This window comes from Phoca vitulina, unplaced genomic scaffold, assembly GCF_004348235.1.
Source record: "Phoca vitulina isolate PV1807 unplaced genomic scaffold, GSC_HSeal_1.0 scaffold47, whole genome shotgun sequence".
Taxonomy (NCBI): domain Eukaryota; kingdom Metazoa; phylum Chordata; class Mammalia; order Carnivora; family Phocidae; genus Phoca; species Phoca vitulina.
The window spans coordinates 4,135,725-4,156,748 of record NW_022589750.1 but is presented as its reverse complement, the minus strand read 5'-3'; the positions used below and the strand labels follow the sequence as shown (position 1 = coordinate 4,156,748).

At 45.5% G+C, this 21,024-nt stretch overlaps 1 protein-coding gene across 1 annotated transcript in view; it reads right to left on the bottom strand.

Annotated features, from left to right (window-relative positions):
* Nucleotides 1-18,871, bottom strand: part of GLP2R (glucagon like peptide 2 receptor) — a 50,273-nt gene extending 31,402 nt beyond the window's left edge. The window contains exons 1-4 of the mRNA XM_032431679.1: nucleotides 18,758-18,871; nucleotides 12,945-13,032; nucleotides 10,859-10,963; nucleotides 7,334-7,455 (exon numbers count right to left, since the gene is read on the bottom strand). Of these exons, the coding sequence (XP_032287570.1) occupies nucleotides 7,334-7,455; nucleotides 10,859-10,963; nucleotides 12,945-13,032; nucleotides 18,758-18,871 (429 nt within the window). The remainder of the gene's footprint in view (nucleotides 1-7,333; nucleotides 7,456-10,858; nucleotides 10,964-12,944; nucleotides 13,033-18,757) is intronic.
* Between the last annotated feature and the right edge of the window lie 2,153 nt (nucleotides 18,872-21,024).

Here is a 21,024-nt window from a genome sequence, read left to right as displayed (position 1 = left end):
TCCTTCCTTCCTTCCTTCCTTCCTTCCTTCCTTCCTTTCTTTCTTTCTTTCTTTCTTTTTCTTTCTCTTTCTTTCTTTCTTTCTTTCTTTCTTTCTTTCTTTCTTTCTTTCTTTCTTTCTCTTTCTTTCTTTCTTTCTTCCTTCTTTCTTTCTCAAGCTTATTTACCTCAGAATAATTATTTTAAGATTCATCCATGTCATAGCACATATCAATAGTTGACTTTTCTTTGCTGAGTAGTATTCCATTGAGAATATACCACAATTTATTTATCCACTCACCTGTTGATGGACATTTGAGTTGTTTTCAGAGTTTGGCTTTCACAAATAAGGTTGTTATGAAAATTTCTGTATAAGTCTTTATGTGGACATAGGTTTTTATTTCTCTCAAATAAATATCTAGAAATAGAATGGTAGAGTAGTATGGTGTATGTTTTAACTTAAGAAACTGCCAAACTCTTTTCTAAATAAGTTGTAGCAATTTATGTATCCACCAACAGTGGATTAGGAGTTTCAGCTGCTCTAGATTCTACTAACACTTCATATAATCAGTCTTTTAAATTTTAGCCATTCTAATGGATATGTAGTACTATCTTACTGTGGTTTTAATTTGCTTTTCTCTAATGATTAATGCTGTTGAGAATCATTTAATGTGCTTATTTGCCATCTGTGTATCTCATTTGGTAAAGTATCTGTTCAAATATTTGGCCATCTTTTAAATTGGACTGTTTATCTTAATTTTGAATTGAAAATGTTCTTTATATATTGTGGATACAAATCTCCTGTCAGATAAGTGTTTTGCAAGCATTTTCTCCCATTCTATGGCTTGCCTTTTTATTTTTTTAACAGTGTCTTTAGAAGAGCAGAAGTTTTTTATTGTGATAAAGTTCAATTTGTCAAATTTTTCTTATATAGTTGTGCTTTTTGTGTCTTATTTCAAAAATCTTTACCTGACTAAGAGCCTTCATATTTTCAGCTGTGCTTTTTTCCTAGAAGTTTAATAAAATGAGCTCTTAAATTTAGGTCTATGATCCATTTCTAGTTAGTTTTTATTCATGGTGTGAGGCAAAGGTTGCAGTTCTTTTTTTTTTTTTTTTTGCGTCCAATTGTTCTGGTGCTATTTTTGGTAAGATTATTCTTTGCCCCACTGAATTGCCTTGGCATTTTTGTCAAAAATCAATTGCCTGGGTCTTACAGACAGAATAGAGTTGGATTTTATTTTGTTTTATCTTCTTAATGCAATTTGATAACCTCTGAATTAGGGTGTTTAGATCATTTACATTTAATGTGATTATTTATTTGGTTGAGCTTAAATCTCTTGGTTTTCTCTTTGTTCCATCTTTTCTTTGTTTTCTTTCCTTATTTTGGTTTGAGTGTATTTTTTTATTCCATTTTTTCTTCCATGACCTACTAGCTATACCTCTTTGTTTTGCTTTTTAGTGGTTGCTTTCATGTTTACAGTATACATTTTTAACTTATCATACTTCCATGTCTCTCAGCCTGGCCTTTGTGCCACTGTCCCACATTTTACTCGTACATATATTAGACCCCATAATACATTGTTACTATTTTTACTTTAATTAATCACATCTCTTAAAAGATTTTAAAAAATAAGATAAAAAAAAGTTTACCCTCATATTTACTATTTCTGGTACTCTACATTCCTTTATGTTGATAAAAAAATTCCATAGGACGTGTATGTCTTTCTGTGTTAAGGAATTTCTTTAACATTTCTTATAATGGTGGTCCAGATGCAGAAATCTCTGTGTAGCCTTTGAGTCTTTCCAAATCAAGCCCAACTATATTTCTATCTAGAATTATTTTCTATGGACCTCATCAAGAGCTCTATAATCCTGTCATATCTCTAACTGCTCTTGTTGGTCTCTCTTCAACTCAAAACTAAATCTATCCTTCTAAAACCAGCACCAACCTACCTCTTACAAGAAGTCCTCCATGAATGCCTCTGTGTGTACTGTCAACTCTGAACTCCCAAGGCACTTGTGGTCTGCTTCACAAATTGGGGCATTAGTTATATTATTCACTAATGGTTGTTTGCATTTGTTTTGTATTTCCAGATAGGCTATAAATATCTTGAAAGCAGAGAAATGTTTAGTGTTTCTCCACACAGAGTGGTGTGATTTCTTTAAATTGATGATTCAGGTGGCATATCAAGACCTTCATGAGTCATTTGAGCATCATTTATATTATATGGATATATGAGGATTTATGAGGTTAACACATTTAATTAAGTAACTTAATAATCTGTTTCTGAATTGTTATTTTTTAAAACATGTCTGTGTTTTATGCTTTCTGGAAACAAATTAGGGGAATTGCTTGTTTTTTATTCATCTGTGTTTTAGTTTGAGTTCCCACAGAAGTACATCCTGAGACAAGGATTTGAATGCAAGTACTTTACATGAAAGTGAACAAACCCTTAGTAGGGGAAGGAAGAAATCAGGAAAAATAAAATGGTGCGATATCAAGGCAGTTACCACTGTGGGCAGCTGGAGCTTAATCCCACTGGGGAAGTTCTGGAAGCCTCAGAGTTAGCCATTTACATACCAACTCCTGGACCACTTACATAGCAACTCCTGCCAGTCATTGGTTAAGGGCTATTCTGTGGCGGGGTGGGAGGGGGACATTAATTCTTTGGTGCTTCTGGCCTGCCCTTGAGTGGACTAAGTGGGCTCTGAGAACCAGCAAAGACATGCATAAGAAGTTAGACAATTGTGTACTGAATTGGTTAGGGCAAGGGGCTATAGATGGGCATGAACAGTACCTGGTATAGTTGGTTTCATTGCACTCCTTCAGAGGAGTTTCTTAAACTGTTCTCTATGTTCAGAGCTCCAGTAAAATCTAGCCACTTCCCTAGTGACCCTAGAACACCCAGATGGTTTCCAGCTCACTCTCAGTACCAACAGGTGAATCTTAAGTCACTTAGACTTCTTTATGAAATGCTTCATAATTAGCGTGTACCATGCATGCACCAAGGAGATAGGCATTTTCACACACTGCTAAAGGGAGGGCAAAATGACACAACTCCTATGGAGGGGAATTTGACAATATTTAACAAAATTATATATGCCTCTACATTTTATTTTTTATTTTTTAAAGATTTTATTTATTTATTTGAGAGAGAGTGCACGAGAGAGCATGAACAGGGGCAAGGAGAGGGAAAAGCAGGCTCCCTGCCTAGCAGGGAGCCACACGTGGGGCACGATCCCAGGACCCTGAGATCATGACCTGAGCTGAAGGCAGACGCTTAACCGACTGAGCCACGCAGGTACCCCTGCATCTACATTTTACTTTTTCTTTTAAAGATTTTATTTATTTATTTGACAGAGAGGGACACAGCGGGAGAGGGAACACAAGCGGGGGGAGTGGGAGAGGGAGAAGCAGGCTTCCCGCCGAGCAGGGAGCCTGATGTGGGGCTCGATCCCAGGACCCTGGGATCATGACCTGAGCTGAAGGCAGACGCTTAACGACTGAGCCACCCAGGCGCCCCTGCATCTACATTTTAATCTAGCAACCCCATTTCTGGGATTCTTCCAAAAGCAAATATGAACCAACATATGCATACAAGGTTATTTGAGGTGGCATCATTAGTAATAAAAGACTGGAAATAACCCCAATGGTCAGAGGACAGTGGCTGAATAAACTATAGTAGATACACACAGTAGAGTACTATGCAGTTGTGAAAGAAAAAAAGAGAGAAATGTTTGTAGGTACTGATATAGAGTAATTCCAGGACACGCTGCTAAGTGAAAAAGGCAAGATGCAGGATAAGGTATCTGGTATACCTTTTTCAATGTAAGAAAAATGGTAAAACAACATATTTGCTTAGTTTTGCAAAAAGAAACATAAGATGTATATTATAATTTGATAAAAAGGAAAGAAAAAGAAAAAAAGGAGGGAAAAATAAGTCAGAAAATAATAAAAATGTTTATCATTTGGGGGTGACCAGAAATAGGGTAGAGACAGTGATTGGAGCGTGGTTTCTCTGACTGTACTTTTTTATATCAGCTTGGCTTTCAAGCCCTGTCAATATTTTATTTATTAAAAATAAAATTAAAGGGGTGCCTAGGTGGCTCAGTCATTGGGCATCTGCCTTTGGCTCAGGTCATGATCCCAGGGTCCTGGGATTGAGCCCCGTGTCAGGCTCCCTGCTCAGCGGGGAGTCTGCTTCTCCCTCTGTCTCTCCTCTCCCCCTTCATTGTGCGCACTCTCTCTCTCTCTCAAATAAATAAATAACATCTTTAAAAAAAATAAAATTAAAGACAGAAGAAGGCAAAGAGAGAAGAAAAAGGCCAATCCTTAACACTAATAGAAACAATGGAATAGAGCGCCTGGGTGGCTCAGTTGGTTAAGTGACTGCCTTCGGCTCAGGTCATGATCCCGGAGTCCTGGGATCGAGTCCCGCATTGGGCTCCCGGCTCGGTGGGGAGCCTGCTTCTCCCTCTGACCCTATCCCCTCTCATGCTATTTCTCTCTCTCTCTCTCTCCCTCAAATAAATAAATAAAATCTTAAAAAAAAAAAGAAACAATGGAATAAAACTGTATATCCAATCAGTACCATGACCGCATAGAGAAAACAGTTATTTCAAATAATTATGAACACAGTACCCTGAACATGGGATACAGTCTAAGGACAAAACGTGCTGCAAATCTGTTTTTTTTCCCTTTAAATCTATATGCTACAAAGCTCTTAGGATCTAGTAGTAGTGGCAGTGAACACACCTAGCATTCAGATCCTGGTTTCTTTCTTCCTTTCTTCCTTCCAAAGATATTTATTTATTTATTTATTTATTTATTTATTTATTTATTTATTTATCAGAGAGAGCGGGAACACAAGCAGAGGGAGAAGCAGACTCCCCGCTGAGCTGGGAGCCCGGCACAGGGCTCGGTCCCAGGACCCTGGGATCATGACCTGAGCCGAAAGCAGATGCTTAACTGACTGAGCCACCCAGGTGTCCTGGGATCTTGGTTTCTTTCTTTCTTTTTTTTTTTTAAAAGATTTTTATTTATTTATTTATTTATTTATTTATTTATTTATTTGACAGAGAGAGACACAGCGAGAGAGGGAACACAAGCAGGGGGAGTGGGAGAGGGAGACGCAGGCTCCCTGCCAAGCAGGGAGCCCGATGTGGGGCTCGATCCCAGGACCCTGGGATCATGACCTGAGCCGAAGGCAGACGCCCAACGACTGAGCCACCCAGGCGCCCCGGGATCTTGATTTCTAATAACATTTGTCCACTTAGAGAATCCAGAACTCTGAAGAAATAGCTGATTTGGGCCCGGAACAGGGAAATCATGAGATGAGCTTGGACCATTTTCTTATGCCAGAAAATAAGGAAGTGCTCCAAGACCAATGAGATTATCACAAAAGGACACAAGAAGGCAGTTTGGAGGGATTTCACTAGCTAAATTTAGAAAAACATTGAGCATCAAAATTATAAGTGAATAAAGCAATTTGTAAGTTCATAGTGATACTCAAAACTGGAGGGAAGGGGAAGGAGTCTTCTTTTCAGAAGAATGCCAGCTAGTAAATGTAGAAGAAATGACAGAGCTTGAATCAACTCAAGCCAGCATCATCAAGGAAGGTTGTAACACTGATGAAGGTTTGTTAGTGAACAAGACACACACACACACACACACAGTTCCAAAGTATCATCCCACCAATTACTGGCCAGATAGAAAAGGAGAAAGTACCTATACCATGGAGAGATCTGGCTGTCACTACCAAGACCAAGTGATCACACAGAACATCATTGTAGTGATGTAGGGTAGAGACCTGACATTTTGGTCTCCTGGCGTGATGCTATGCAGTGTACCCAGAACCTATGAGGATTAACTTGAGTCTTACCAAGCCTCTAAACCCAACTTCCAGCTTAAGGAAATACAGAAGATGCAGGAACACATGTAATAACAACAAAGTTTTCTGGGGGTCTTCAAAAAGCCAGTGTCCTGGGCTGTCATGGGCTGGAATGGGGGAGATTCTAGATTAAAACTTGCTAAAGTGATATAAAATGAACTCCAATATATGAACCAGGACTAGACTCTGGTTCAGGGGAGAAAAGCTATAAAAATTGGACGGGAAAATTGGGGAAATTTGAATATGGATAAAACATTAGCTGATATAATGTTAATTGGAATAACGGTATTGTAGTTACGTGGAATAATGACTTTGCTTAGGAAGGATCTAATGAATATTTAAGGGTGAAACCTCACGATGCCTGCAAATTTTGTTAAATATTTCACAAAGAGAGAGACAAAGGAAAAGCAAATGGTGTTGGGGGGGATGTTGATACATTTTGAATTTAGATAGTGGGTTTGTGAGTGCTTATTTTATTATTCTTTTAATTTTTCTATGTGTTTGGATACTTCAAAATAAAATGTTAAAAAATAGGTATATATCAATTGATATATCTTATGTGGTATGGGAAACTAAATTTTTTCATTAAAATATATATATTAAAATTATATACACACACATATATATACCCACACAAACACAATTTCCTTAAAGAGTATCCTTTATCATGCATAAGGACCCCCACCTGATGAGATGGAAGAAAATCACATATTTTGTTTGCTAGCACTCTGAAGAGCAAAGATCTACTATCACTAGCCTTTTGTGGGCAAAATGTCAACCCATTATTAGAAACACAGGCCAACATGGCCAGAAGCTGTTTTTTTACGTTTTGGGGATTTTTTTTTTTTTTAAGTAGTTGAATTCTTGGAAATATGGCCATTTGCAGAGGGGAGGAGGCAATGCCCCAGTCCTCACCTTTCTAAAGAGAGAAATCTTAACTTCCGGTCTTGGGAAGTACAGTTTTCAGCTCTGGTTTTGCTGTCCCTGCCCGCTGTGGGCCTGAGCCCAGAGGAGGCTGCAGGCATCCCACACCTGCTGGCAGGTCCCTCGAGATCACCTGAGTCCCAGCCTCAGCTGCACATTGGCATCACCTGGGGAACTAGGTACCAGTCTGATGCCCAGGCCCCACCACATACCCACTAACTCGGAATCTGTGAAACCATTCACTGAGTACTTATTAAGTGCCCACGGTATGTACACGCTTTTATGCACCCCAGTACTAGTCCAGGGGTGAGAAACTGAGTGGCCTCAGGGGTCCGCACATCACCCTCGTTGCAGAAGAAATTCAGTGGCTGCCAGAGGTTGCTATCATGTGACTGTGGACCTTCCCCAGGGGAGTCCGGGCAGACTAGCTCTTGGGGGACGGCTCTTTGTGTGGCCACCAAAGCCAACTGGGGGCGGGGGGTGCCTGGTGGAGGGTGGTTGGGGCCCGGGGCCCATCATCACCGGGCCAAGCTGACTCACGTTGTATTGGGAGCTGTGGTTCTCGGAGCATTCGGAGTCATCCTGCCAAATATTTGTGGAGTTTTCCAGCGTCTGCCAAGTGCCCGGAGCCAAGCAGTATCTGTAGGCCCTTCCTGAGTTTTCTGAAAGTAAACACAGCTCTAGGGGAAAGGTCAGAGCACGCAGCCCGTTCCTGAGCACGTGGTGAGGCCCTCGTCTTCACCACAAAGCTGTGGAAAATCCCAGGGAAAAGGGATTTTCACTTCCCTTGGTGGGGGAGGGGCTCATTAGCATCTCTCCTGTTTATTTGGGATGGAAAGAAAAACACGGAAGCCTCTACGTTTCGTAACAAACCACGGTCCACTAATGTCTGCTGTGTTTACCCAAAGTCTCTGGAGCTAGAATAGTCCCTGGTGACTCAGAGACGTGAGAGCTCTCAAAGGTGCAGCCCAGCTGGGAGATGCGGACCTGGGGCTTCCTGGTGTGCCCCGTCAGAGAGGGGCGTCGTGTCTCAGGACGTGAAGAGAAGAGGTGAAGGGGGTGGACAGAGCCTGCTCGGCCACCTACAGGGTTGGTGGCCTTGAGCTTGTCACCCTTCCACTGTCCAAGACTTCCAGTGTCTTCATCAAGAGCTGAGGATCATCATGGTAATGGTACCAGCCCTCCCCAGTTTGGGGGAGGTTAAATGTGTGTGTGTGTGTGTGTGTAAGTGACAGGCCGGCTCTGTGTCCACGATGATGGCTATTGTGACCCAGTCACATCCATTCCCAGAGCCCTCCCCCAAAGGGACTGCCCTCCCCCCTGGAAGACCAGGGACTGGACTCGCAAATGAACAATGGAACTTGTCCGAACTTCCCACTCCTGACCCTGCACGGCGTGGACCAATGGTGACTATTTGCTGAGTGTAATGGATGGACACCCATGGGGTACTTCCCCTTGCCCACCTAAAGCCTCTGCGAGGGTGTCTAATGGCCCTCTCAAACACCATTCCCCAAAGCAAGCTCTTCATCTTCTCCCCAAACCGGTGCCACCCGCACATTTCCCAGCCTCTATTGCTGGCAAACCCATCATCCCAGTCCTTGGGCCCCGAACCTTGGAGTCATCCTTGCTTTCTCTCTGTCTCTCCTACCCTTCACCTGGCCCATCAGCCAATCCTGTCACCTGGACCTTCCAACTACCCAGAATCTGAACACTGCCTTTTGGCTTTCACCCCCTGCTCCCTGCTCCCTGGAGCCACCACTCTCTTGTGACCGGATTATTACAAATGCCTTCGATGCTCTTGCCCCACATGGTCTATGGTTAACACAGCAGTCATGCCACATCATTCCTCACTCCAAATCTTCCAAAGGGTGTCTGAAAACAAGTCAGAGCACTTCCCGGGCCTCCCACAAAGCCCTGTAAAGTCTGGCTCCCAATACTCTCTGACCTAACCTCCTACTGGCTCTCTTTCCCCTTTGGGGCAGCTGCACCCACCTCCTTGCTCTTTGTGGGACACACCAGACATGAGCAGTGGGGGCCCTGAGCCACCACCCAGATGATGGTGAGCATGGGTGGGACCAGACAGGGTGTGAGCTCATTTCCTCTCCTCCACCTTTCAGCCCTCTCCGTCCCTCATCTCCTGCTTCATCTGACAATCTTGATGGTTCATCTTGCCTCTGTCTGCATGCACACTCTCATGGTCCCTTTCTCTGGATCCCTGCAGTCACTTCCAATGTCAGCTCCCTGTCCCCCACCCTGTTCTTCCACCCAGAGAGCCATCAACATCATATCCCCAAACCACAAATCATATTAAGTCTTTCTCATGCCTCAGCACCTTCGTGGATCCACGGGATCTCGCCCGTCAGAGGAAGGTTGAAACGCTTGGTGTCAGACAACTTTTATGCAATCAAGCTCCAGCCTTATGTATAGTCAGGCACCATCTGCTTCCTGCCCTCTGACTGTAGTGTGTGTTCCTCTGGTCTTATCCGCCCAGACTTTTTCTCCTTCTTTCTGCTCTAAACCCTTCCACTGCCTCCACGTTTTCTTCTCACTGTATGGACCCCTTTGGAGTCTAACATTTAATGCACAGGATGTTGAGTGGAAGAGTAACTTCCCACCTTCTGTGAATCACACTCCCTTTGGGACACTTTAGAGGCCCAGAACCCATTAAAAAAAAGCCTTTAACTCAACTTCTTTGTAAGTTTAGATTTTTGACCACTTTTTCCCTTCAGGTTTAATAGACCTCCATTTTTAGCTCATGGGAAGAACGGGTAAGCGGAGAAGCCAGGCAGTGGTAGACTGTTCCATGTGCTTTGAGATCCATGGACATCCGGGTCTTAAAGACCTTCAGGAGTCTGAGGGCTTGACCTTGGTCTCAGCCTCAGTTCCATTTACAAAGCACCTACTGTGCAGCTGACTCTGTGCCTGTCTTCTCATTCATTCCTCAACTGGACCTCAAGAGTTGCTATTGTTCACTTGACTTAATAGACAAGAAAACAGCTCAGAGGGCTCTGGACACTTGCCCAAAGTCGCAGAGCATAAAAGAGATGGACGGGCTCTAGGCTCCACGTGCAGTGCTCTCCCTACCCCACTAAGCTGGCTCCCACAGGGGTGCTTCCCTCAATTATCCAGACTCTCTGGTCCAGCAAACTCTGGTATCTTCCCTTAAACATCACTTCTGGGTCACTTCCAACTGGATTTCACCAAAGGATAGTTTCATAGAATATATCACTAGCCCTCCTATCCAGAAATGCATCTCTCTTCTTTGGAAACTCTCTCTTTGCACTAGAGGCCTCAGGAAATCGAAACCAAATTTTAACCGATGATTTACTGAGCTGAAATTAAATACACGATATTACCATCTCACCTGCTCAGTAGCCCATTCCCACTTGGTTTTGCCTGGAAATTTGTAATCGCTTATGTTTCTTGAGAATAGTTTTTTCTTATTCTTTGATGACCTTCAGTTCAAGGCAAAAGAGTTCTAACTAGTAATTGTTTCTCTCCCCCTTCCAGAATAAACCAACCAAGAGGCTGGCCTGCTGGGGCAGGTGGGGGCAGCATATCCTCCTGGGGTCCTACATAATAGCCACTTCCTTCAAGCAAGATGGGGGCAAACTGAGCGGTTAAAGACTCCATCCAAGTCCCATGGGGCTTAAAGGCACCATCCAGTAGCACTACTTTCCAATGCTATTGCAAGGGTAGTTTTGATGCCCTTCTTCTCCATACAGCAAACCCAAGTTGTGGATGTGAGCATCCCAATCTCTCCCCCACCTCTTTCTCCTCTCCATAACAACCCTCACTGCATCAAATTCTGTGGTAGCTGGGCCTGGACTCTCCAATCTTCAAAGAAAAGAGAACTATTGTATTAATGGAGCACCCAGACACAGAAGAATTTCAGGAAGGCAAGAGGAGGTGCCCAGAGAAGAAAGAGACCTTCTGTGGGGAAAGAGGACTTGAGAAAAGCACTTGGTTGGAGTGTGCTCTCTCTAATCGCTCCCTGGCTGGTCTACCCAGGAGGAGCCAGCCTTTAAAGGAACTGCCAGGAAATGGTAAAATAAGACTTACTACCTTCACGCCACCAAGGTAAGTATGAAGGGCAGGGAACAGAGACATTTCCCGGAGAAGAATGAGGCCAGCACACATATCGATCAAAGGTTCCATTACAAAAGGTCCCTGTGGAGAAAAAAGGTCCCGAATGAGAGCAATGTTGGAGCACCAGGGCCACTGATGGAGGTAGAGCCCCCTTCCTGGCATGGGAAGCTGGTGTACCCTATTCAGGAACTAGCACAGGTGTCCCACTGTCCAGATAGGTCAAGGATGAGGAACAGCATGGGGAGGAGGGAATGCTTAATGCACCCCCAAGCACTGTGGCTTTGTCTACCCAACCTGACCTTTGGCAGTGGTCCTGTCAGTTATGTTAGTGTGCACGTCATGCTGATGTTGATTTATTTTACATGGACTGAACTATCACACAAACTTGGGGTCAGAAGGACACTTGGAAGTTCAGCCAGTGCCTTCTGTTCCATACTAAAGAATTGTCAAACTTTCATCAGTTAGATGCTGGAGCACCCTTACTGTGAAATCTGCAAAATGACCTGTGGATCTAGGGGGATCTGTGAAGTTGAGGCTCTTGGCTGCATGTATCCAACATAACCTCTATCTGGTCATATTTCTCCATTTGAAGACCAATCCAACAATCATTATGAGACATTTGCACCATCTCCAATTCAGGGGACAATTTACACCCTGGCGCTTGGCGATGAGACACTAAAAACACATGGCACAGCGTTATGGACCTCCTGGAATGAAATGAAGGGGTTTCAGGCTGGATCCCAAATGCCCATATTGCAAGCTCCTCACTCCTGGGAACTAAGCATCATTCTTGTCTGTTCCTTATTGGGGCTAGCATGCAGGGGCCACTCAGTTTGAACAACCACGTTACTGGCATCAGGACCCCACAGATGCAGATCTGCCAGGTTATGAGCTGGCTCAAGGCATCTTGTAGACCTGGCTGCCAAATGTCAGCACATGGTCTGTGTGAAACAGCGCTCACCTGGCCGAGCTGCTCATGGCATGACTCCAAATAAAGAGGACATGCCCTACTTTGATTTCAGAAAGCAGTATTCCCTAAAGTGAGGGGTAGTTCTTATAACAGATATCAAGCTTTGATTGCCACTAGCCTGGGCTGAAGAAATATTCAGAGGGAGAGGGGTATGGCTTGAAGGCTGAGATTCTTTGGGTCAGGAAAAGGAAGAGAGAGTTTATGGTATCCTGTCCTCCTCCAAGCCCCTGAATGAAATCATCTGAAAGCAGCCAGGAGGATAAGGAGAGGCCAGATTTCATCATTTAAAAAAGAAAAAAAAGAATCTGGATGCACCCAGAGTTAGCATGAGGGCAGGAGAGGCCATGGACTGATCAAACGATTAACATATTTTCTAGAACAGTCTAAACCTAATGTAGACCTGGATAGGAGAAATATTATGACTCAGATTCAGATAACACCCCAGGGGATGAAGACCTCCTCCCCCCCACCTACCCAATAGAGTCCCAGGTTAATCTACGACAGTTGCTCATGTCATGCGATTTGGTGGTGAGTGTGCTGTGACAGATGACTTTAGATAAATAGTCACATCTATGCATCTATGTATACCCTGTCTCACATGCTCTTTTATAATGAGAGGTGGGGGTCTCTCCTCCCTTCCCTTGAACCTGGGTAGGCCTTGGTAACCATCTGATCCAATTGAATGTGGGAAAAATAGCTTCCAAGACTGGGTCATAAAAGGCAACATGGCTTCTGGTCATGGTTGCCCTGGAAGCCTCACCACCATGCTGTGAGGACCCTAGTCTGTATGGACAGGCCACGTGAAAGTGTTCTGGCCAACAGACTCTCAGCTGGGAGCCACCATCAGCCATCAGTTGTAAGTGTGAACAAGCCTTCAGATGATTCCAGCTGCCAGCCATTGAGCCTTCCAGCTTAACTCTAGATACTGTAGAGCAAAAACAAGTCATCCCCACTGTGCCCAGTCTGAATTCCTCACCCAAAGAAACTGTGATGATGATGATGATGATGATGATGATGATGATGATTGCTTTAAGACCCTAAGCTTTGAAGCTCTTTGTTACACAGCCATAGATAACTCATACACCTGCTTACCAGAAGGTTCCTTGAGCAAGTCTCTCAGACACTTCTCTTTGTATTGAGCCCACTTGCGAGTTGTTTCCTCAAGGCGGGATCCTGTAACCTGGGCAGAAGAAAACCATGGTGACTCCCAGTTCACTACAGAGGTGGCCTTGTGATCATTTCACCACGAATCTCAAAACTTCCCACTGAAGTGGCCATAATGGCCAGCACCAAGAAACAGAACTTCTTTGGCATCTTATATTCTATCTTAAAGGTACATACAAATTCTACGTTCACTCCATAATCTAATCATATTGGTTTTCATACAGATATGAAAGACTTTTTCCTCCAAAAAATCTTCAAGTGAGGCTGACATTTTAAGAGGAGGCAATATGCTCATCTTGAATGTCACACCCTATCAGATGAATAGTTGCATGCTCCTAAGACTATGTGGATCCGAAGAAGAGAAGCATCACAGTAAGAAGGGCCCAATAATGTGTCAGGGAAAGGCTGGAAGAATTGTAGGGACCTGTGCCATCCCATCTGGCTGCCTGTGGGTCCAAAGTCAAAGACCGGGTAGAGAGATGGTCTGCTACTATACTGAGGTCTTGGGATATTTGCCTTTCTGACATTAACTATCCCCTCCCATAGAACCTTGGGCTTTCCAGATAATTGAGTTGTCTAACAATATCTAATTGTATATCTGTACTACTCGTTTTGTTTTGTTTTTAACACAACAGGGGGGTTTAAAGGGGTTTTCTCTTCTTCAATTTACTCATCTTTATTGAGCACCTGAGGCTTTGCATCAGGGAGGAATTGAAGGGGATGCAGTGATGGACAAAACACAGTTTCTGCCCTAAAGGACTTAGAATCTGCTAAAGATAAGACAATGTATGATTGGCTGGCTATCAAAGTCGAGTGACGTTCATACCCTATCATTCTCTGATCCCAAAGAGGCTCATACCCTAGTGGCTCAGTATTGGCACCATCAATCACAAACCAGAAACCAGGAGTTGTCCTTGGTTCCTCCTTCCTCCTCCTTCCACATCATCCAACCAGGCACCAGATTCTGTCCTATGCCTCTCTCCTGTCTAACCCTGCCTCGCATTTCCTCCACCTCTGGCCTTGTCCACACTGCTCCAGAGGGATAGGTCCACAGGGCTGTCCTGCCTAAAGTCTTCCCCTCATGGCCTATAGAGCTGACATCACATCTCAGCCACCCCGGGGCCAAGCCTCTTGACCCCAGTCATGTTCCTCTGTGACTTTGCATCTTTGCATTTCCCACTGGACCTCCCGTCCACCCTCATCTTCATCTGGCCCACTCCCTGCTTACCCCAGAAGGCTCAACTCAAGCCTAATGACCCCGATCATACTTGACCACCTCTGTCACTGAAGTTTTGAGCTAGGAACCTTTCTCCCCAGTGCCCTGTGACCCCACACATGACTAAGTCTTATGTCCCATCATGTTGTATATCATTGGTGGTTAATTTGTCCATCCTCTTCGCTACCCCATGCTTTCCTTGAGGGCTAAGACATGCCCTCCATCCCTGAATACAAGCCCCTAGCACAGGCCAGGAGTTACTGTCCTCATTTTCCAGCTGAAGAAACAGAGGAACAGGTGTGGGTTGGAGTCAGAGGGGGTATGAACATGGGAAGGGCTAGATATGTGATCTGGGATAAGATCATCCAGTTCAGTTGGCTTTGAGGCTTTGTGTCCTCTCACAAGGGGTAACAAATTCAAATGCTTTCTTGGGCCAGGTAGACAGCCTGAAAGAACGAGGTAAGACAGGTATAACAACAGTGAGTGGAGAAGCCCAGTGTAAACTGGGGAGATGCTCCACCAAAAGGCACTCAAACCCACACACATACACACAGTCAGCACCACAACCACTATGCTCACCCACCCCACCCCCACAAAAAAAACCCCAACACCTATGAGCCCAATGGGTGGTAAGCTTCCATTTTCTGAGTCATTAGTCCAGTCTACCCTCTGTCTCCTCTGCCCAGCATGGCCCACCCCCCGATACTATGGAATACTATGGAATGCATGATGGGGTCTGTGAATAGCTCCTTTTCATCCTTTCCAGAGAATCACAAGGCCAACATTTTGAAGAAGAGCTGTATAGTCATGGTTAGACCAGAGGTTACCAAACTTTCTCAAATCATGGCGCCCTTAGTGACTCCATCATTTTCCACAGTACCCCAAGCCGAAAGAAATACCTAAAGTCCCATTTTTTGAGTAGTTAGGGCCAAACAACTTAAGTATTTGCATCCTAACAACTGAGTGCCTACTGGAGATTGCACAACTTCCCAAACTTGGGAATCAGATTGGGCACCATCGTGTTCCACACTGATGTTTGTGCAGTACTTGCTTTTCATCACAGCAACTGCAAGAAAAAAATAAAACAAAAACAAAAAACAGCTTTGCAGAGATACGACATCATCAAAGGGAATGGAACGTGATCTAATGCTGAAACCATGAACTACTTGAGCTAGTAATTTGCAGGGTCTGGCAGATGTCATGTATCTCTTTGCCTCCCTTGAAAAATTAAAATATCTTACAGCAGCCCTGTGAGCTCAGAGTGGTGCCTTGAGGCAACTTAGCACACAATCTGGAACCCATGGGATTAGCCCACAAGTAATAATAATGATGATGAGGAGGAGGAAATAATTGGCATTTATCCTTAGGCTTCAGTTTCCAATAAACTTTCAATCTCCCACAATACTTTCCGTCTCTGAGTTATGGCACAAGAGTCAAGCTGGAAGCTTATTAACACGTCGTTTAAGAAAATAAACATCCTAATGGGACTATAGCTGGGTCTATATTATTTTTCACAAGTTCAGCAAATAAGTTGATAACCAAATCATCAGCTTCCAGAATCCTCCAAGCCTCCGAAGTAAGACCCTTTCTTGGATAAAGTGCTATTTATATCGTCAGGGACCTCACTGGAACTGGCCAAGGAAGAGACAATAAAATCAGTCATGCACATGAGCTGTGTCCCTGGACTAACCCTCTTTCCCTGCCCTTTGCCATGACTGATGGCCATGGTCAGAAGAAGAAAAAGGAGGGGAAGGAGAAGGAGAAGAAGGAAGCCTACAAAGCACCAAATTTGGTCAATCTAGGGGAGCTGGACAAACAGACTCTCTTCCCAGGTACTTGTCCCAAAGACACGAAAAACACAAGAGGCAAATCCAAGTTCAGATCCAAACAAGGTAAGGAGGAAAGGAAATAGCACAAATGGATGTTTTCTAACTGGAAAAATCGACTTGACCTTGATTCCTCTTTCCCTTGCGCGGGCAACCACCATCAAGGACTAACTTGGTTGAGGAACGATCGAGGGAAAGGGAAAAAAGACCTTCTGTGCATTGTTTTTAATACATTCTATTGTATTCTTTGTTCAAGAAGGCATTCGCCTCTCTGTAAATCAAACAAAAATTACAAGAAAGCCCCCAAAGGGGAGAAGTTGGAATATAATCTCAGTATCAGAAATTACCATCTCCTTCCGGACTCTTCTCTCGGTGCACATGCTTCTGTTTACTTTTTTTCTTTTTCTTTCCATTTTTATTTTAACAAAAAAAGGAAATCATCTAGTTTTATGCTTTCACCAGAAGATGCACTGTGAATATGTATCCATTTCGAGAGCCATACTTCTAAAACACCATTTTAACAGCTACGTGATGTTCTGTGAATGACTGTGATATGATTCAGTTTTCAAATCCTCCAGCATCGGACACTTACACTGGCTGAGATGCTTGCTAATATAAATGCTGTTGTACTGAAAATATTCACAATTAAACATTTGAGCACATCTTTATTTGCTTAGGAGAGATTCTTTCAATTGGAATTTCTGGATCATAGAGTATACACATTTTTAAAGGCTTTTGATAATGGACTGCCAACCTATCCTCGCCAAGCTTTTTTTTTTTTTAATTTAAAAATATGCACCTTTTTACGCTCCCATCGGCAATCTAGGACAGAGCCACAAATTCACTTCTCAAAGAGCCTTAGAGAGAGAGTTTATGTTTTTTGAACCCAAAGCACACCGCTAATTAACTTAAATGAGTCCAGCCGGGGAGGAGGGGTGGTGGTGGACTGCTTGAATTTAGAAACTAAACTATCCCTGAGAATTTCTCATTAAGTGAATTTTAGGAAGACTTCCTGCCAGAAAACATGCCACGGTCATTTATATTCCGTGCAGGGAATGCGTCTGTGAGCAAAATCCATCATGAAAGTCTAGCAAAGCCTTGTAATGTAAACATCTGGAGGAATAATATGGGATTTAAGACCGAGAACCAAGAAGTGTGTGTAGGGGGTGCTCATTGGGGTTATAGACGCACCCTGGAGGACAGACGGACCAAAGAGGTTCTGAGGACAAACGCGGTGGCAGAGAATTTGGCAGGTGTTTTCTGCCTGTCAGGTTCCAGGTTAGAACCAAAGAAAGCCTGATAAGGTGAACACTTACAGGATCGGGCACCACGGCCCTCCCTAGGTGGGGGCAGGAGGGATTTAGAATCCCAAAGCTACACACAGGGATGAACTCCACCCATGGACCAAAGGAGGAAGAGAACCTTTCCTCAAAGAACTTTCATTACCTGCATTTCTCAGATGAATGGGACTGGGGTTCCTTCACGTCATGGTCCAATATGAAAATAGAACCTCAAATGGGAAAAGGGGCAAAAGTTTAGTCTCCCTGGATAAGAATAAAACAAGCTGGGGCACCTGGGTGGCTCCGTTGGTTAAACGCCTGCCTTCAGCTCAGGTTGTGATCTCAGGGTCCTGGATTCCAGCCCTGCATCAGGCTCCCTGCTCAGCAGAGAGCCTGCTTCTCCCTCTCCCTCTGCCTGCCGCTCTGCCTACTTGTGCTCCCTATCTGTCAAGTAAATAAAATCTTAAAACAAAACAAAACAAGGTACCAGAATGCCCACCTGCAGAGGTTGGTCACATACATTATAAGACAACCTTGAAGCCCTCAAACATCATGGCCTGGGGCTACCTTTGCCGACACAGAAAAGCGTCTTCATCTGTAAGTGGGATTAACAGGAGGGACTGCCTTGAGGGGCACGAAATGAATTAATATGAGGGATACACCTGACACTGGCCCTAGAGCATTGTGTGTTCAATAGAAGGGTTAGTTTGTGTTAGCTCTTAGTGTATTTCCTTAAGACATAAGCAGATAGCGAGATAGTATTTACAGTCTGATCTTATGTTTGTTGGGGGGAAAAAGGCCCTATATGTAAATAAGTAGCAGGAAAAAGGTCTGGAAGTATAAGCCCCCAAAGGCGAATGAGGGTGATTTCTGGGTGGTGGGAATATAGTGATTTATAGTTGGTATTTATACCTCTTTGGATTTTATATGTTTATTTTTTTAAACAATGAACATTCTATATTTTTATACTAAGAAGGAAGGAAGGAAAAGGAGAAAGGAAAGAAGAGAAAAACCCCACAGTCCATCAACCTTTAAATACTCAGGCCTGAGAAAACTGTAAAAGCAGACAGGAGCATATATGGGACGAGTTTAAATGCTCTTTACAGAGTTCACGATGACACTGGAAAATGTTTATAAAATGGTGTAAAGGGGGGAAACCGGGATACAAAACACTTTATGCATCATAATTCCGGCTGCCCAGAAACACGCATAGAAAAAGGATTTGCAGGAAATATGCCAAAATATTAACAGTAATGATCTCTGAATACCAGGCTTATGGTTAATCATTACCGCCTCAATACTGTTTTATATTTCCCAAATTGCCTGCGAGAGCCCGACACTGCTTCTAGGATCAGAAAAGATGCAGAACTGACCCTAACAGCAAGCACCATGACAATCCAAATCATAAACCGCTCTTACTTGCTTGATGGAGACCAGCAGCAGCAGGGCGAGCACGGGCCTCGCAGGGGCCGGGGGCGAGCGCTTCTTGGAGGGAGGGGGCGGCCTGGCCCCCTGGGCAGCGGCGGTGTCCATGGGCAGCGCGCGGACTCGGGGCGGGGGTCCCCCTTTCCTTCTCCCGGGCGCTGCCCCACCCGGTGCCGGCCTCGCCTTTCCCCCCCGCCCCCTGCAACTTCACAGGCGCCGGCACCTTTCTCGAACAGTCCACGCTGTACCACAGGCGGCCTCCTCCGGCATTCCTCCCGGCACCGAGCGGGGAAATGTTTGCACAAACCCTCTCCACGCCGCGCGGAGAGCGTCTGAACCCGTCTAGAGCCACCTACCGATGATTCTCCGGGGTTTCTCATCAGCAGTGGCTCATCCCCCGCCCCGGCCCCCCCAAAGGCAGGGAGATTTTTCCCAGACCTTCCCCCAAGTCAGCTGTGCTCCCAGGGACTTCCTCGGCAGAGGCCGCCCGGGAGGCGAGGCCAGGCGGCCGGTGGTTCTGCTCCCGAAGCCCTGCTCAGTGCACGAGGCCCGCGGGCCGGAGCCTCGGGGTTCCAGCTGCTGAACAACAACTGGCTAAGAGGATGGGCGTCGGGCCAGTTGTGCGGTGGGCGTCTTGGCGAGGGAGCACGTTTCTTACAAAGGCCCCAAGGGCAGGGTCTCCTCCGTGGGGCGGGGGGGGCGTAGGGAGAGGGGGGCTGTCTATGCAAACAGTTAGAGGGAGAAAGCAGCTTCTGACCCAGGCCCTGAAGCAAAACCCCAATCAGGACTCAGGTCCCGTCTACCCGAGAGCCAAACGACGTGCGGGAAAGTCAAACACACCTCCCGATGGCCCCTTGTGCCGCCCGGCCCACCTGGCAGAGGCTTGCACGCAAAGCACCACCAGCGCTTGCTAATGAACCCATTTGTGCGGGCTCACCGCGTGCGCATGCGCAGAATCTTCCAGCCCACGACCACCGGCTTCATCCGTCCTCGCAACAACCCGCTGAGGGTGTGAGGATTTCTCCACCGGACAGCGGGGAAAATGAGGCGCAGAGAGGTTGGGTTGCTGGCCCACGGCCCCACAGCACTAAATGGCAGGGCCGGGAGACCCCGCATCACCTGACGCGGCTACCTGGTCAGGTGCTGATCTTCCCTTAACTCCCCACCGACGATCCTATTCTCTAGCGGGCCCCTCGCGGGGTCTCTGAAAACCTCTGCTCGGCCCTTCTGGCCCCACCTCTCCACGTCCAAGCTTCCCAGCCTCCAGACCAGAGCCCGGGAGGATGAGGTCCTGCCCGGCTGAGACGCAGGTGGGCAAGAGACAAGAAGACCCTGTTGGGATTGAGGTTAGTTTTGTTTTTCTCTCCATTCAAGTCGGACAGAGGAGCTCATCTTCGCTAACTTATCTGAGTGAATGAATTCTGAACGGTTAGGGAAAAACAAGTAAGCATCGCTTCCTAGAAATCCTTGGAAATCTTAAGATCCCCACGTGGCAAGATTTTAAACCTTAGAGGTCAAATGTTCATAGTGAACCAAGACCCCGAAAATGGACTGAGACGATAGTACGACCTCTGGAATCAATGTGGTCTTCTCTGGGACAGCAGGACAAAGAGCACCCAACGATGCTCCGATCCTTTCCTTACGGCTGGAAAGCCATTCTGGAACAACACGTTAACGACTATGTCTTCCAGGCTGCACACTGGCAAAGGAAATGCCTGTCCGGTAAGAATATTCTAGCAAATGTCTTTGAACTTATTCTCAAAAACATTCTTTTTCTGAAGGGAGAGGGGTTAGGGCCACCCAGGACCTCCCCGCTGTTGGGCAGATGCCATCTAGTGATAAGACGTGATAAATCCTCTTCCCACAAGACCAGTGGCCAAGGCTGCAAACACAGCGCTCGCAGGACGTGTCCCCCTGCCCGCGCCAGCAGGAAGTAGAGAGTCAGAGTGACCCACAGGGCACCGCCCTTCTCTCCCACCTGCCCAGTCCAGTGATTCTCCATTATGTTGCAGGTGTATCTGGGGGTCCTCAGGGAGTGCTAATATGCAGTCTAGGACCTGTGTGTTTCAGATGCCACGTGGACATCTTCTGTGACACTCTTCCTGCCCTCGCTCCTGCATCAATGTCCTCTGCCCAAGAAGCGGCTGTAGTCCCCTCTGTGTCACCACTCCCGGAGGGCCCCCTTGGCGAGGGCAGGAGTGAGGGCGCCAAGGGCTGTGCCTGCCAGCTTTTGAGGCCCCAGGACGGTGCTGAATGCTGCA